Here is a 14140-nt window from a genome sequence, read left to right as displayed (position 1 = left end):
TAATATTATAAACTGATTGTGAGAAGTCACAAAATTGCAAAAAAATATACATTTTCAGATTAGATCTTTGGATTTTTTTTCCCTTGGTACCAGGGCTAACTCAGTACTATGGAATCCCCCCCAATCTACCTCGCCACCACTTTTTGGGGTATTCTGTTTGGGTGTTTGATGCTCCTGGATATATAACACATAAGTGTATTATATACATCACTTATGGAAATATTTTATCTGGTGAGATGGAGGAAGGTATACAATTAGAAATGCATACCAGTAAATCTCCTTACACACGTGTTTAATAGGCAACCAACTGGTGCTAGTTCACGTGTGAGTTCATACACATTCTTGTTCAGGAGCACATCTGTGTGGGTGCACACGGGATTTCCGGCATCTTTATGAGGGTCTACTGGTGGGCATGGTGGAATCTCACTGCCTTTCCCTGTGTGACTTAAGGGGCTTCTTAGAGCACATGGCTCTGTGGATGTCAGCTGTCAGCCTTGCCCACGGAGCCGCTGCAGGGCAGCCAGGGCAGGCGTGTAGACAGGAGCAGGTACTACGGTATATAAAGCATGCTGTACGAGGGAAGAGATCACAGAACTGATGTGGTGTTATTTCAATTGATTTTGGTGTTGCATTTATACCCGCACATGCTGGAAATCAATCGACCCTCGGTACCCTCGCCATTCCTGCTGCAGCACGGTTTGAATGAAATGCTTATATCATTTTTATGGCATGTCTGTGAAAGGGATGAGTGAGCCAAGAGATTAACAGAGGCTGCTGGGCCCCTTGCCCGGCTGCTGTCCAGGTTTGTGGGGGGAAGAGACAGCGGCCAAGGTTCAAGGTGCCATGAAGGTGACTCCCCTGAGAAAGCAGGAGGCTAGACAAAGTCTTCAGGGGTGGAACCAAGGCTAAAGGGTGTGGGCGGATGGAGCTGCAGGCTAATGTGTTTGCTAGGTGAGGCATCCTTCCCTGGATGACTGTCTCAGGTGCTGCCTCAGGTCCTGAATGCACCTGTAACATGGTGCTCTTCCCATGTGTCATCTCTGTTGGTTTATTTGTGTTACCCCATCCCCCCTATAGACCTGGGGACCTGTTCAGACTGGAGTTGTGTCTTTTTCCTTCCGTTTTTAGTCCCCAGCTCAGGGCCCAGCACAGGAGGAGGTATTTGGTGAGCACATGGGCAGGAAAGGCCAGTCTGGAAGGTGTGCATGAATCATGAGCTGTAGTGTGTAGGTCACTTTCAAGGATTCTAGAGGGTGGATATTGCTACAGTCCCTGGGGAGCTGCTCTTGGGAGATTAAATGCCTGTAGATTGAACTCCCAATTCACCCAGAGCCTGAGATTCCTCTACATCTATCACTATCCTTATAACGTCATTTCATCCCCTGTGCCTGCCACTGATGTGCCAGCCTGGGTGCTGAAGGCTAGATATATGGGAGACATGGTGCTGTGGGTTGAATTGTGTCTTGCAAAAAGATATGTTGAAGTCTTAATCACTAGTACCTGTTAATGTGACCTTATTTGGAAATAGCATCTTTGCAGATGGAATTAAGATTTAAGTTGAGATGAAGTGATACAGGAATAGAGTGAGCCCTTGATCTAGTTTGACTTATAAAAAGAGGAGAAGAGATACAGAAATGGACACACACAAAGAGAAAATACCATGTGTTGAGAGGAGAAGACCATGTGATAACAGAGGTCAGAGAGATGCATTGACAAGCCAAAAAATGACAAAGATTGGCAGCCATCAACAGAAGCTTTGTGGAGGCAAGGAGAGATTCTATCCAGCGTCTCAGGGACTGTGGCCCAGCTGGTACCTTGATTTCCAACTGCTAGCCTCCACAACTGTAGAGAATAACTTTCTGTTGTTCTAAGTCACCTAGTTTGTGTTTTGTTGCCATTGTTATGGCAGCTCTAGGAAGCTCATACCTTTGGAGAGCCAATGCTTACTGATGTCTGTGGTAGCACTTGGAAAACATGTATTTTCTAATTGCCTGGTCTCTTAAAGGGACTTTACTAGGAACTCAGTGAAATTCAAAGATGTCCAGGATAGGGTCCCTGCCTTGGAGGGATTTATGATATAGAGAATTTTAGGACCAACTGAGAAGCTTGAATTGAGATAAGTAAGGAGATGGGCCAGCGTTGACCCCAGGACATTCAACAGAAGGGTGGGTTTATATGCAGATGGGTTCCTCATTGCTTTATATGGGTACACGATTCTGATGAAAATTCTAACACTGGCTGATGGCACAACTTCCAGAAGTAAAATGTCATAGGATCGCTCTGTGACTTGTCCACAAGATGCCCTTGCCACAGACACAGGGTGGCGGGCTCCTATTATCGATCCTGAGACTTGGATGTGCTAATCTAGTTGGAGGCAACTCTGTGCCTCAGTAGAGAGCTGGGCCTGGGAGGCCTGCCAACTATGATGGGCAGGTGCCAACACCTGGTCCAGTGAGCAGTAGGCAAGAGGCCACAGGAGACCAGTGCACCTGCAATAGTCCATCCCTTCTGCAGAGGCAGGGCCTGTGTTCCTGCAGCGAGAGGGTGCACAGTTCAGGCCTGTACAGCCCCCAGCAGAATGACCTTCCGAGCTTGTTGAACTCAGCATGGTGCTGCAGTGAATATTTTCTAATAAAAGGGAAAATACCGTTTTGTCTGATATAAGATGATAGGTCTGTGTCAAGCCCAGGGTGAGCTGAGTGTGAGCACACAGGATTCTCAGAGTGTGGGACTGAATTCACATTCTCAGAATGGCCTAGAAGAAGACATTGGACTTCCGTGTTTTCCCACTAACTGTAAATTCAGGCCTCATTTCGGCATCTTCGATTTAGGTGCATTAGAGTTCAGAAGTGTGTTCATTCTAGACCTAGTGCTTTGGGGCCATATGATTATGTAACTTGAGGTAGGGAGGGGCGAGATTAAGAACACAGACCTGGGAATCCCACAGCTCCAGTGAGAATCATGACACTGCCACCTACTAGCTGTGTGACCTTATGCAGACTACTTAACTGTTCTGACTCTAATTATAGGACCCACCTCATGAGGCACTGTGAGCATTGGACATCATGCAGAGCCCAGTACGGTGCCAACAAGTGACCAGTGTTGGTCAAGAAGTGATAGCAGACCACAGCTATTATTATTGTGTTTTACTGCACAGGTATTTAAGACCATCACTCTGACTTTTCTGAGGGTGGTAATATGCCATGGTATCACTCCATGTGTATTTAGCAATACTAGGGAAAGGGTTTTCTTCAGACATACCCTGGATACGTTATTGCAGTGTATAGGAGCCATACAACTGTGGGTGATGTGTCTAGTTGGGAAGTCTTATATCATTCAGCGCCTCTAAGACCCACATTCCTCCAGAAAAGGATTTTCTTCTTCTCAGCATCAGTTTGTTCTCTTTCTTCTGACTCATTATGCCTCACTTTAATTTGAAAGAACTTCATATTGAAACCATCCAGGATCACCTAGTGGGGTTTTAGATATTAGATTTCCCTCTTGTGACCTAGGTAAAGTCAGAGGCATTTGAGCTCAGCCCTCAGGAATTGGGCTCTCATTCTCTTGGTCTTGGTGTTGACATCAGATCATTGCAAGTGCCAAAAGAGACAGGAGTGAGTGGGTGAAGGCATGAGGACAGTAGGGATTCAGCGTGCCAGCCCCTGGCACTGCATGGCCTCAAGTCATGTTTCCTCCCAGTCTTCAAAGGTCCCCAAGAAGTTGGGGAAAAGTTAAAGGTAAATCTTTAGGGAAAATGAATGTCTCTATTTTGAGGTAACACTAGCTAGCCATAGTGGCTGGAACTGAATTTAGACATGTTGAAATTTGAACTGTGATCTCTTTATTGGGTCTTGGAACAAAAACTCAGCATTTTGTATTCCAGTCATCTTATATATACAATCAGAAGGTAAATACTCACTTCCTGTTGATGCCTGGGATGGTCTGAAATACTGTCTGTACAAAGAGTCTTTGGAGAAGTCTGATGGCGTCGGCCTTCCCCCCAGGCTGCTCGTTTTGACATTCTCAGGCCCCTTGCTGCCGGCCATTCTTGTGCTATGAATTGCTGGTTGCCCCTGACAGCTCCATCCTCGTGCCACAGTTGTGGGTCTGAAGTTTCCTGGAAATGTCATGGGCTTCTCCTACACAAAGCCAGTTCTCTTACCAATGAATGTCAAGGGTGTAAAGGTTGGGGATGGGAAGGAGACTGTGGCTGACTTGTCCCATTGTCAGGAAAACAGTACTGGGTCGGGGGCAGCATGGTGCTGCAGTGAAATGAGCCCAGACTTTGAAGTCAGATGGACATGGATCTGTTTGCTATTTATTAACTGTGTGACCTTGGGCAAATTATGAAACTTTGAGCTTCAGTATCCTCAACTACATCACTGGGGACGAAAGGATCTACCCCAAGGTTGCCGTGATGACTAAGGGAGGTCAGGGAAGCCTAGTATTCTGAATACCCATCCTGCCTTCCCCTTCCTTAAGTGTGTGTTCTTGGGCTGGTTGATGAGCAATACCATATTCAATCACCAAGCGATACCTCTGAGGTATGGATGCTGCGAGGCATGAACAACGTCTTTGGTTCCTGTAAGGGGCTGGGAGGGAATCCGAGCCAGAAAATAAAGCTTATCTTTTGGGAAATGATTCAGGGAGAGGAGCAGAGAAGTGAGGAGGACGTGCTTTGCTGTGCTGCCGGCAGGACCCCGTGTGCCCCGGAGACCACAGAGGGCAGAGTCTGTCTGGAAGCAGAGGAGGCAGAGAGGGGAGGGCACAGAGGAATGGGTCTAGGAACAGAAGGCTGTGACTCGTCCCCAGGTCTGCTCTTGGGTGCAGCCCATGTTCACTTGGCCTCTGTCCCACATCTGCCAATAAAAATTAAGAAATTGATTTTCTTTTGTTTGCCTCTGAGGACCAGGCTCTTTTTTTATGAGACAGTAAATGGAATCCCTCTCTGAGCATGGCTGGATTTTTAATTGTGTTTGTTGTGCTTCCACTTATTTCATTTTATGAGTTCCTGCTCCCAGATTTGTTGATGCGAAGCCCTCGCCCACCAGGGACATGTCAGTGTTTGATTTCTATCAGTAGGAAAAGGTTGAGGTTTTAAAAAAATCATTTTCTTAATCCGAAGGTTGGCTTGTTTGCTTCATTCTGACACATTAAAAAGGCATGAGACCCATGCAGTCTTACATGCCTCTGCAACCCAAGTCAGATGTAGGTGGTCATGATCTGACTCTGTGGAACTGAAGATTTGAGCCCAACTTTGGGACAGAAAGAGGGGAGGAGGCATTTTTAAAATGGATTGTATCATTGAGGACGACAAGCTCCCTTTTTTTGTTTTTTTGCATGAGAGACTTCTGCAGAGACTTGCTGAAGATGGTGGGAAGCATATGAAGTGTATGAATGAAAAGATTAAGTACCATTGGTGAATGTGGAGATGTGATAGACACCACCCCCACCAATCACAATTGCTTAAAACAACAGTGCTGCATTTCACAGGTCACCAGGGCTGCACCAGGTGCTGGTGGGAGCCCTTCGCTCTGTTGGCCTCACTGAGACTGGGACTGAGTGGGGTTCTGCCTCGTGCTTCCACAAATGCCAGCACAAAAGGGAATGTGACAGTTCACACTGGATCTTCACGCTTCCGTGTGGGAGCGATGCATCCTCACTTCTGCTCACTTTTCATTTCAGGGAAAGTGATGGGGGTACTGTTTAACTTCAAGGTGGTCCACAAAACTGCAGTCCTAGTGAGTGCCTCAATATACTCGTAAATAGCAGTTATGCTTACCACAGCTCCCAAGAGGGCTTTCTGAGTTGGGAAGTGAGATTGCTGCCCCGCTAGCAAGGAAGCACAGGTGTAAAGGAAGGAGTACAGAAATTGATTCTGGCCTTGAAATTGCACAGTTTAACTCTATCTGTTGGACTTATCAGCCCAGAGCTATTTTGTGTGGGCTGAGCCAACCTGAAAACATTTGGCAGTCCATCATTAGATGCACTGATTTAGCCCCAGTCACAGGGGAGCTGGCATCTTGCCTTCTGTATATGGGCTCATGTATTCACACCAAGTACTCTCTGTATGTGAAAAATACTTGGTGTCAGCTATACTGTTGAGAAAATGGGTAGTTTGGTGTGAAGAGTCAGAACTTTGGAGTCAAAGATGGCTTTGAATATAGGTTCCACCACTTCTTGAGTAGGTGATTGTTGAAAACGACTTAAACTTATTTGAGGATCAGTTTTGTGGTTGATTAAATGAGAATAGTCGTAGTTTTTGAGGATCAAATGAGATGAGAACAAAATGCCTAGCAACATGTCTGGCATGTAGTAGGTATTTAATTAATGTCAGTTTTATTTTCCCTCCATCTTCCCTTTTCTTATAAACTATGGAGATCCCAGCATCCTTGGGGCTCTGTCACTCTTTCAGAATTTGGAGAAGAACCACTTCTACACGTTGGCTGGGCAAATGCCCTAGGGTTGGGCCAGTGGCTGGATTTTCTTGGGGCTACATTTCTGAGAATGGTCAATAATCTGTAAGTCAGAGAGTTGCTGGAACAGAGCAGAGTTGTAGAGCCAAGGGTATGGCATTTGAGAAAATGATTCCAAGGCCATCTTTCCCCTGATCTGAAAGAGGGAGTGAGTATTGAAGTGTCAATGGATTCCCTGGGAGGGAATCTGTGACTCACCTCTTTCCCCCTCTCTTTGTGCATTACAAACCTTGAGAAAACCTTTCTCTGGAGTCACCAGAAGCTTCTGCAGAATGGTGGTGTACCCACAGGTCCTCAGGGTGACTTGCTGTCCCAGGTTTTCCTCCTGGGACTGGGGCTCAGCCCACCTGGACGGAAGCTCATGCTACTGCAGTAAGTTCCCTCTCCGCTGTTGCCATCAGAGACTTTCACTTTCTCTGGGAACCTGAATCCCACCTTGGAATAAACCACTTATGGAAATTGGAGCCATTCCTTACTCTACACCCTCATCTTTCCTCTGTGGAAGGAGCAGGGAGGAGAGGAGAAAGCCTTTGGGCAGAGAGTATGGACCATCCTGCGGGGAATGGCACCTGTCAGGGCCATTGAGTTTCTCCAGTCATCCAATGGTTCTGTTACGGTGTGATTGGAAGAATAAAACCCACCATGGATCTGAAGAAAAAAAAAAAAAATCCACCATGGGATCTGAATAAAACCCACCATGGATCACACCAATTTTAGAAAAGAATAATATGATGTTGAGAGTCTGTGCAGACCTCTATTCCCTTGAGGGTCTCTCTCCAAACTTGCACTTACTATAAAGGCTATGAGAATGTTTCTTTTCTTTTTAATTATTAGTGTTGCGTAACAAAGTAATTGTGTAATTTGGAATGGATTAGTGACAGCAGAGAGGCTAATAACAGGTAGTAGGTGGTGTGTGTGTGTGTGTGTGTGTGTGTGTGTGTGTGTGTGTGTGTGGAGGGCTCAGTAGACATCAAAGCTTCACTCCTCTTGACCTGCCTTCCACTTCAACAGCTTCAAGAAAATAGAATAAAGCTGCCCAGACAGCTGAGATATTTTTCTCCATATTAGTTGTCCCTCCTTCAGTATCTTAACAAATTCTTCGCTGTGGTCATTAAGGTGAGAACAGTCTACACTGTGGTTTTTAAGGTGAGAACAAATGCTTCCTCCCCTAGAGGGACCACACATCTGTGGGTTTTCCCCTGAGGCCAGTGGTGTGAGAACTGGCCAGAGTTTCATGGAATAAAATGTTGATGTCTCTATCAGTGATTCTCAACCTGGCACAGCTCTGTCACCACAAGGGATGTTTGGAAATGTGTGTGTGTGTGTGTGTGTGTGTGTGTGTGTTGGGGAGACTGCCCTGTTTTTTACATTTAAAATTTTTTGTTTTATTATACTTTATTTTTAGAGTGATTTTAGGTTCACAGCAAAATCAAATAAAACGTACAGAGATTTCTCATCTACCTCATGCCCCTACCCGTGCACAGCCTCCCTCATGATCAGCATCCTCCACAGAGTGGTACATTTGTTATGGTTGATGAAGCTGAGACTGGCTTTTCATGCCCAAGTCTAGAGCTGCTACATACCCAGAGCAGCCCTGTCTAAGGAAGACTCATCTTGGCCCTGTGCCAGCTGTAGCCCTATAAGGAGCTCTGCTGGACTCAGACACAGGAAGGCAGGGGCAAATTACAGGGCCCTCCCCTTACATCCTTTGAAGTGATGGGTCTATGTGCTATTTATTGGGTTTTCTTTTAAGGAATGTAGTTTATAGAAGTGAAGGTGAGTAAGAGGGCCTTGGGAATGGGACAGGAGTTTGGTGGTGTGATGCTCTTTTCTGCTGTGGATATAGTTTAATAGGAACACTCAGCAGTACTGGGAAGAAGACATGATGAATTATCTGTAATCTATCTGGGTGAGCCTAATGAGGTGACTCACTCCTGTTCCAATTCTCAAGGGTCAAGAGGAACATCTTTAAAAAGGGTCTTGGGGAGCTGCAATCGAAGGCAGCTGCTTATGAGGAGGTTGATGTACCGGAATTGATCAAGTATCCCTTTGCACAATTCTTTCCCCTACAGTCTGCACTTTCAGGGAGACAGTGCTGGCTGGGGGTTATGAGCACTGGCTCCGGAGCCAGAATGTGAGTTTGAGTTCCAGCATCACCACTTCTCTGCTAGGCATCTGTCCTTGGGTGGGTCACTGCTGTATGCCTTAATGCCCCCGTCTTTAAAATGGGGAAAATGATGGTGCCAGTGTCACAGAGGCATTATAAGATTAGGTGCCTTTACAGAGCCTGATGTATAGGAAGCACTCAATAATAAAACTTACTACAGTGATTATGATTTCTCCAAGTAAACCCTCAACTCACTATAATTGGACTTTTCCTTAATACTCCATAGAAACTTCTCTCATTAAGGTAACCTCCACATTTTCCAACACAGTGGCCTATTTCCGAGCTTAATTCTATGTGTCCTCAGTATATGTGTCTTTTGAACTTCTAGAAAGTCTCCTTCTTTGAATTTTCATTTTTTTGATGGGGATTCTCACTCTGTTGCCCAGGCTGGAGTGTAGCGCCACCATCTCAGCTCACTGCAACCTCCGCCTCCCAGGTTCAAGTGATTCTCCTGCCTCAGCCTCCCAAATAGCTTGGATCACAGGTGTGCATCACCGTGCCCAGCTAATTTTTGTATTTTTAGTAGAGATGTGATTTTACCATGTTGGCCAGCTGGTCTTGAACTCCTGACCTCATGTGATCTGCCTGCCTTGGCCTCCCAAGTGCTGTTTCCTGCCACATCTCTGACAGTTCTCTTTTCCCTTGCTCTGCTTCCAGTGCCCACATTTTAGGTATTGGGGTCCTCAGGGCTCTGATGTCTGGCTTTATTCTTTCGTCTCCATCGTCTTCCTGGGTGACCTCATTCCTTCCCAAGGCTTGCGAGCCTGTGGCAGGACACTTCCATCTATGGTTCTTACCTCAGCTTTTTCAAATCCTCAAATCATGTAGAGAAGGTGGAGACTGTTTTAGATCCCAGGCTATGGATGGACTTCACATGAGCAGATTCAAAGAAACAGCCTTTGACAAAAGGTTTAAATCTTGATGTATCTTCTCAAACTTCTCCCTCTTCTGTATCCTTCCTCCATGTCACTGTAACAGTCCACATCCTAGTATGCTGAGAACAGAAAGGGATGAGATTGAGGGCATCACTTCCATTGCGTGGTCTTTGTGTCTTCCTGCAGTCTGTGGTTTACAGTTCTAATAAAGCAAGTAGTCTGTAGTTGGAGTGAAGGCTTGTGAGCTTTGGAGTAAACAAGATAGCCTGGGCATGGATCCTGCCTCCTTCATCATTGTATTCTGTAACTCTCCCTCCAGACACCTACTTCCTGTAGCCCTGTGGCCTGAGACTGCCTCTCTGTGATACTAAATCCCCAGTTTCCTCTTTTCCTTGCTTGCCCCTGTTTTGCTGACATCCCTCTTCCAGATGCATCCTAAGGAGGGGATGGGCGAGGCAAATATTTACACATTTGCAATTACCTTTATTTTGCCCTTACGTTGGATTTATTTATTTTTTTAGGTGTAGATTTCCAGGTTGAAAAGTTGCCCATCCAAATGTTGAAGAAATCGCTCTGTACAGTAACAATAGTGATACTGTTATAGAGAATGATTCCATTGTCTTTCTGATCACTGTTCTTTTATAAATGTATCCCTCCTGCCTGGAAGCTCTTAGCATCTTCTCTTTATCCCCAGGGCTCTGGCATTTTGTAAATGTGTGCCTTGGGTGTGTGTGTGTGTGTGTGTGTGTGTCTGCACATACATGCATGCTTGTATACTTGTGTTAATTGTTCTGGAAACTGGGTAAATAATTTGGGTGAAATTTCCGTAAGTTTTTTAGTTCTCTATTCATCTCTTCTATTCATATTCATTCTCCTTGTCTCTCTTTTTCTCTTTTTTTGTCTCTCTGGGATGTCCTATAATTAGATTTTGGATCTCTTTATCAAACCTTTGATTTTCTTATCTTTCCTTTTCTATTTACCACCTCTTTCCAATTTGTTTGATTTTCTGGAAGATTTCTTGACTTTATTTTCTACTCTTCTTTAACTTTAAAATTTTGGTGATTGTTATTCCCAGGACTCTTCACTACCCTCTAATTGTTCACGTTTTAAATACTGTCTTGCTTTTATAAATGCAGTGTTTTCACTGACGGCTCTGAGGATATTAGTAATTCTTTTAGAAAGTCTTCTTCTGCTTCCTGCATTGCCTCTGTTTTCTGCAGGTCGCTGATGGTCTACTTGTCTTGTGGTCTCTCATACTGGAGCTTCACTGAAGTACCTGATGATCCTGAACTGTTTTTTTCTATTTAGGAATTGAGCCCTGGAAAACTAGTACCATTCTGCCTTGTGTGCATGGGTGGGACTTGCCAACTGGCAGGCTTCACTGTGGCATGATCACAGAATGAACTTGACTTTTTATTGGGAGATCCCCAAATGTCCATACCGAGAAGTATTTTTTTGAGAGAATTCATCCAGAGATGTATTCTCTAATCTCTGGCAGGGTGCTGGTATGAAATGAGATTGGGTGGTGGGGAGGCAGGGTTGCAGGAAGAAGGGGCTCGACTTCATGCTTCATCCCAGCCCTCCCCTGAGCCTTCTGGGTTCAGTGTCTCTGGGTGAACCACTAGAGTCCTGTGGTAAGGGGGCAAGGTGATGGCTGGGGTGCCTTGTTTCCGCCTAGAGCCCCACTCCACCTCAGCCTTCCTGGCTCTCTTGTCTCTTCAGGTAGCGATTCTTTCCAGCAGAACTGACTGCCTGCACACGTTCCCCCACTCCTGTTGTTCATCTCTTCTCCCACTCTTCCATCTTTCCTCCTCTTGCCTCCTTAGACTTTTCAAATTCCAGAATATCATTGAAATATCTTATTTCCTTTTATCTCTTCCCCTTTCTCTTTGTGAACACATATTTATTGATTTTTTAAAATTTTATTTTAGTGGAGGGAATGTTTAGTATATGTTTGAGGAGGGAAGGAGGATAAAAACCAGTACTTAGTTTTCCCTGTTTAACTGGAATTTGCTATAAAGTTTTTCAAAGAGTTTACAAGGTGTTTTCAGGAACTGGCTTCTTTTTTGCAAGGCAAGTGATTATTGCGAGTATTTGGGCAACCACTTACAGCTACGTTTCCACATGGTCTCCAAACACAGTCAGACATTTGTCATGGATTGGAATAAGCCTGTCTGTGCTGATGGAGTGGAATTCAGGGTCCTCCGTTTGCATTTACCAGTCTCCCATTTAGTTCTGCCTCATTGGTGCTTCACCTCGCTATTTGATTGGAAATATTCTCTCCATAAACTTCAGTAAGATGTAATGGATTTCTGCAGTGGAAATATTGTTCAAGCTGCAAAACCAAATCACAGCAGGCACTTTGTCTGGGGACTGTGTGTCTAGCAAAGCAGCCATTTAAAACGCCAGTCATATGAAGCCACAAACAGTCACAGCTAATTCACTTTACAGGAGTTTTATTTGTATGTATGGGAGAATCATGGCACCAAACAAAACCATTCTTCTACCAAGACTGCAGCATTAATTGTCTTTGCCATCTTGGGCTTTTTGAGTAACTGCATGTACTTACTGGATTTCTTCTCTGGGTTAGAAATAAGCAAGAGTGAAGCTGGGGTTGGTGAAGACACAAATGATGTTCCTTTGAAGCCATTGGGTCAAGGAGGACATTTCAAGAGTGAGGCAGCTGGCGCAGCTGCCAGTATGCAAATTATGATGCAGCTTAGTTACTGTCGTTTGTTAAACTTGGTTCAGGTTACGTCCAGGCCCACACTGGGCTTACCTCACTGTGAATAAGGGAGGATTGATGGCCAAGTGCAGTAAAAGCTACAGCATACTCCCCTGGGAGCCTTGTGGCCAGCTGCAGAGGCTCTGGGTCTTTGAATCAGAGGTTCTTGATCCTGGTTGTACATGGGACTCTGATGTCCAGCTTGTACCCCCAGACCAATTGAATCAGAACCTCTGGAGATGAAACCCAGTATCAGCCATTTTTGAAGAAGAGGAGGGGCAGGGTACAAACTACTGCTAGGTCTTTTTAAAAATCCCATTGTTGCTACATAATAAACATATTTAAAACTCTTATTTTGAACTAATTTGGATTTGGGAGAAAGTGAAAATAATTTATGCTAGGATCATTTAAATTCACTTTGATTTTGCAGCTGTTTCCATGGTTTGTTGGGTGAGTAATTCTCAAGAAAGAGAATTTAGGGTGTTTCTCTGAATTCAGAATGCAGTGCATTTGAGGAATACTTTTCTAGTGGATTTTGCTAATAAAGAAAATGTGGGCTCAGTGTGGTGGCTCACACCTGTAATCCTAGCACCGTGGGAGGATGAAGCAGGTGGATCACTTGAGGTCAGGAGTTTGAGACCAGCCTGGCCAACATGGTAAAATCCTGTCTCTACTAAAAATACAAAAATTAGCCAGGCATGGTGGCAGGGGCCTGTAATCCCAGCTACTTGGGAAGCTGAGGCAAAAGAATAGCTTGGTTCCAAGAAGCAGAGGTTGCAGTGAGCTGAGATTGTGCCACTGCCCTCCAGCCTAAGTGAGATGGAGCGAGACTCTATCTCATTAAAAAAAAAAAAAAAGGCAACCTATAGAATGGAAAAAAAAAATTGTAAGCCATCTATATCTGATAGGCCATATATATCTGATATATCTAAAATATACTAGAAACCTAAACAACTGAATATCAAAAATAACAAAAAACAAAACAAAAACAAAAACACCCTCCAAAAGGAAAAATTAATAAATAAAATGTTTATGATGGGAAAAGCAGTTTGGGGTGGTCTGTGGGCAGGACTGGGAACTGGCCGGATGTGACGTCACCAGGTCCCGCGTCTCTCTCGGTGTGTGCAGGTCCCGTGGCTGTCATCAGTGGCGAGGAGGACTCAGCCAGCCCACTGCACCACATCAACCACGGCATCACCACACCCTCGTCGCTGGACGCCGGGCCCGACACTGTGGTCATTGGCATGACCCGCATCCCAGTCATTGAGAACCCCCAGTACTTCCGTCAGGGACACAACTGCCACAAGCCGGACACGTGTAAGTACTGGGATGGAATGCTCTCCCTCCTGGGGAGGGGCGGGAGGTTGGTGATAGACCATGTACCTGGGGTTCTGGAACCTTCTAGGGTGACTTGCCACCTGCCAACCTCCCACTTTCTAAGAGACCCTCCCTGTTTGTCTTAAAACTTTAAGAATAGCCTGAGCCAAGAGTCCCCAGGACCAGAGTCCTCTGGGAAGGGGGGGCTGTGGGTCTGAGTCTGCTTCCCTCTTTTCTTCACCTGGGTTCAGCAGGACCATAGGTACTGAGAGGCGCTCCCAATAAGCCAGGAGACACAGCAAAGCTGTTCTCTTCTCTAGACCTGGCTTATGTAAGCAGGAAAAATAACCTGACTCTGTTCAGACAGCAGCCCCTGAGCTCACCAGAACCTCCACCCAAGCCTCCATGAGAGGGAAGGGAATGAAGGGCGGTGATTACCTTTGAATGGAAACATCTCTCTAGCTGCCCCTCCAGTGCCCCGAAGGGTGCACTTTCTGAGATTCCGATCACAGCCCCAGTGCTAGGAGCTCTGACCTCCCCACTGCAGATGTCTCACTCACACCAGAGGGCTCAGGGCACC

The 14140-nt window shown here is 45.4% G+C and overlaps 1 protein-coding gene across 8 annotated transcripts in view; it reads left to right on the top strand.

The window, feature by feature from the left end:
* Positions 1-14140, top strand: part of NTRK3 (neurotrophic receptor tyrosine kinase 3) — a 379441-nt gene that overhangs the window by 207542 nt on the left and 157759 nt on the right. For all 8 annotated transcript variants that reach the window (XM_012438677.3, XM_012438675.3, XM_012438676.3 and 5 more), the window contains one exon: positions 13372-13560. In XM_012438677.3, coding sequence (XP_012294100.2) covers positions 13372-13560 — 189 coding nt within the window. The remainder of the gene's footprint in view (positions 1-13371; positions 13561-14140) is intronic.

This window comes from Aotus nancymaae, unplaced genomic scaffold (assembly GCF_030222135.1).
Source record: "Aotus nancymaae isolate 86718 unplaced genomic scaffold, 86718_ANA_hifiasm-v0.15.2.pri h1tg000014l, whole genome shotgun sequence".
Taxonomy (NCBI): Eukaryota; Metazoa; Chordata; class Mammalia; order Primates; family Aotidae; genus Aotus; species Aotus nancymaae.
This window is presented reverse-complemented; position numbering and strand designations above follow the sequence as displayed.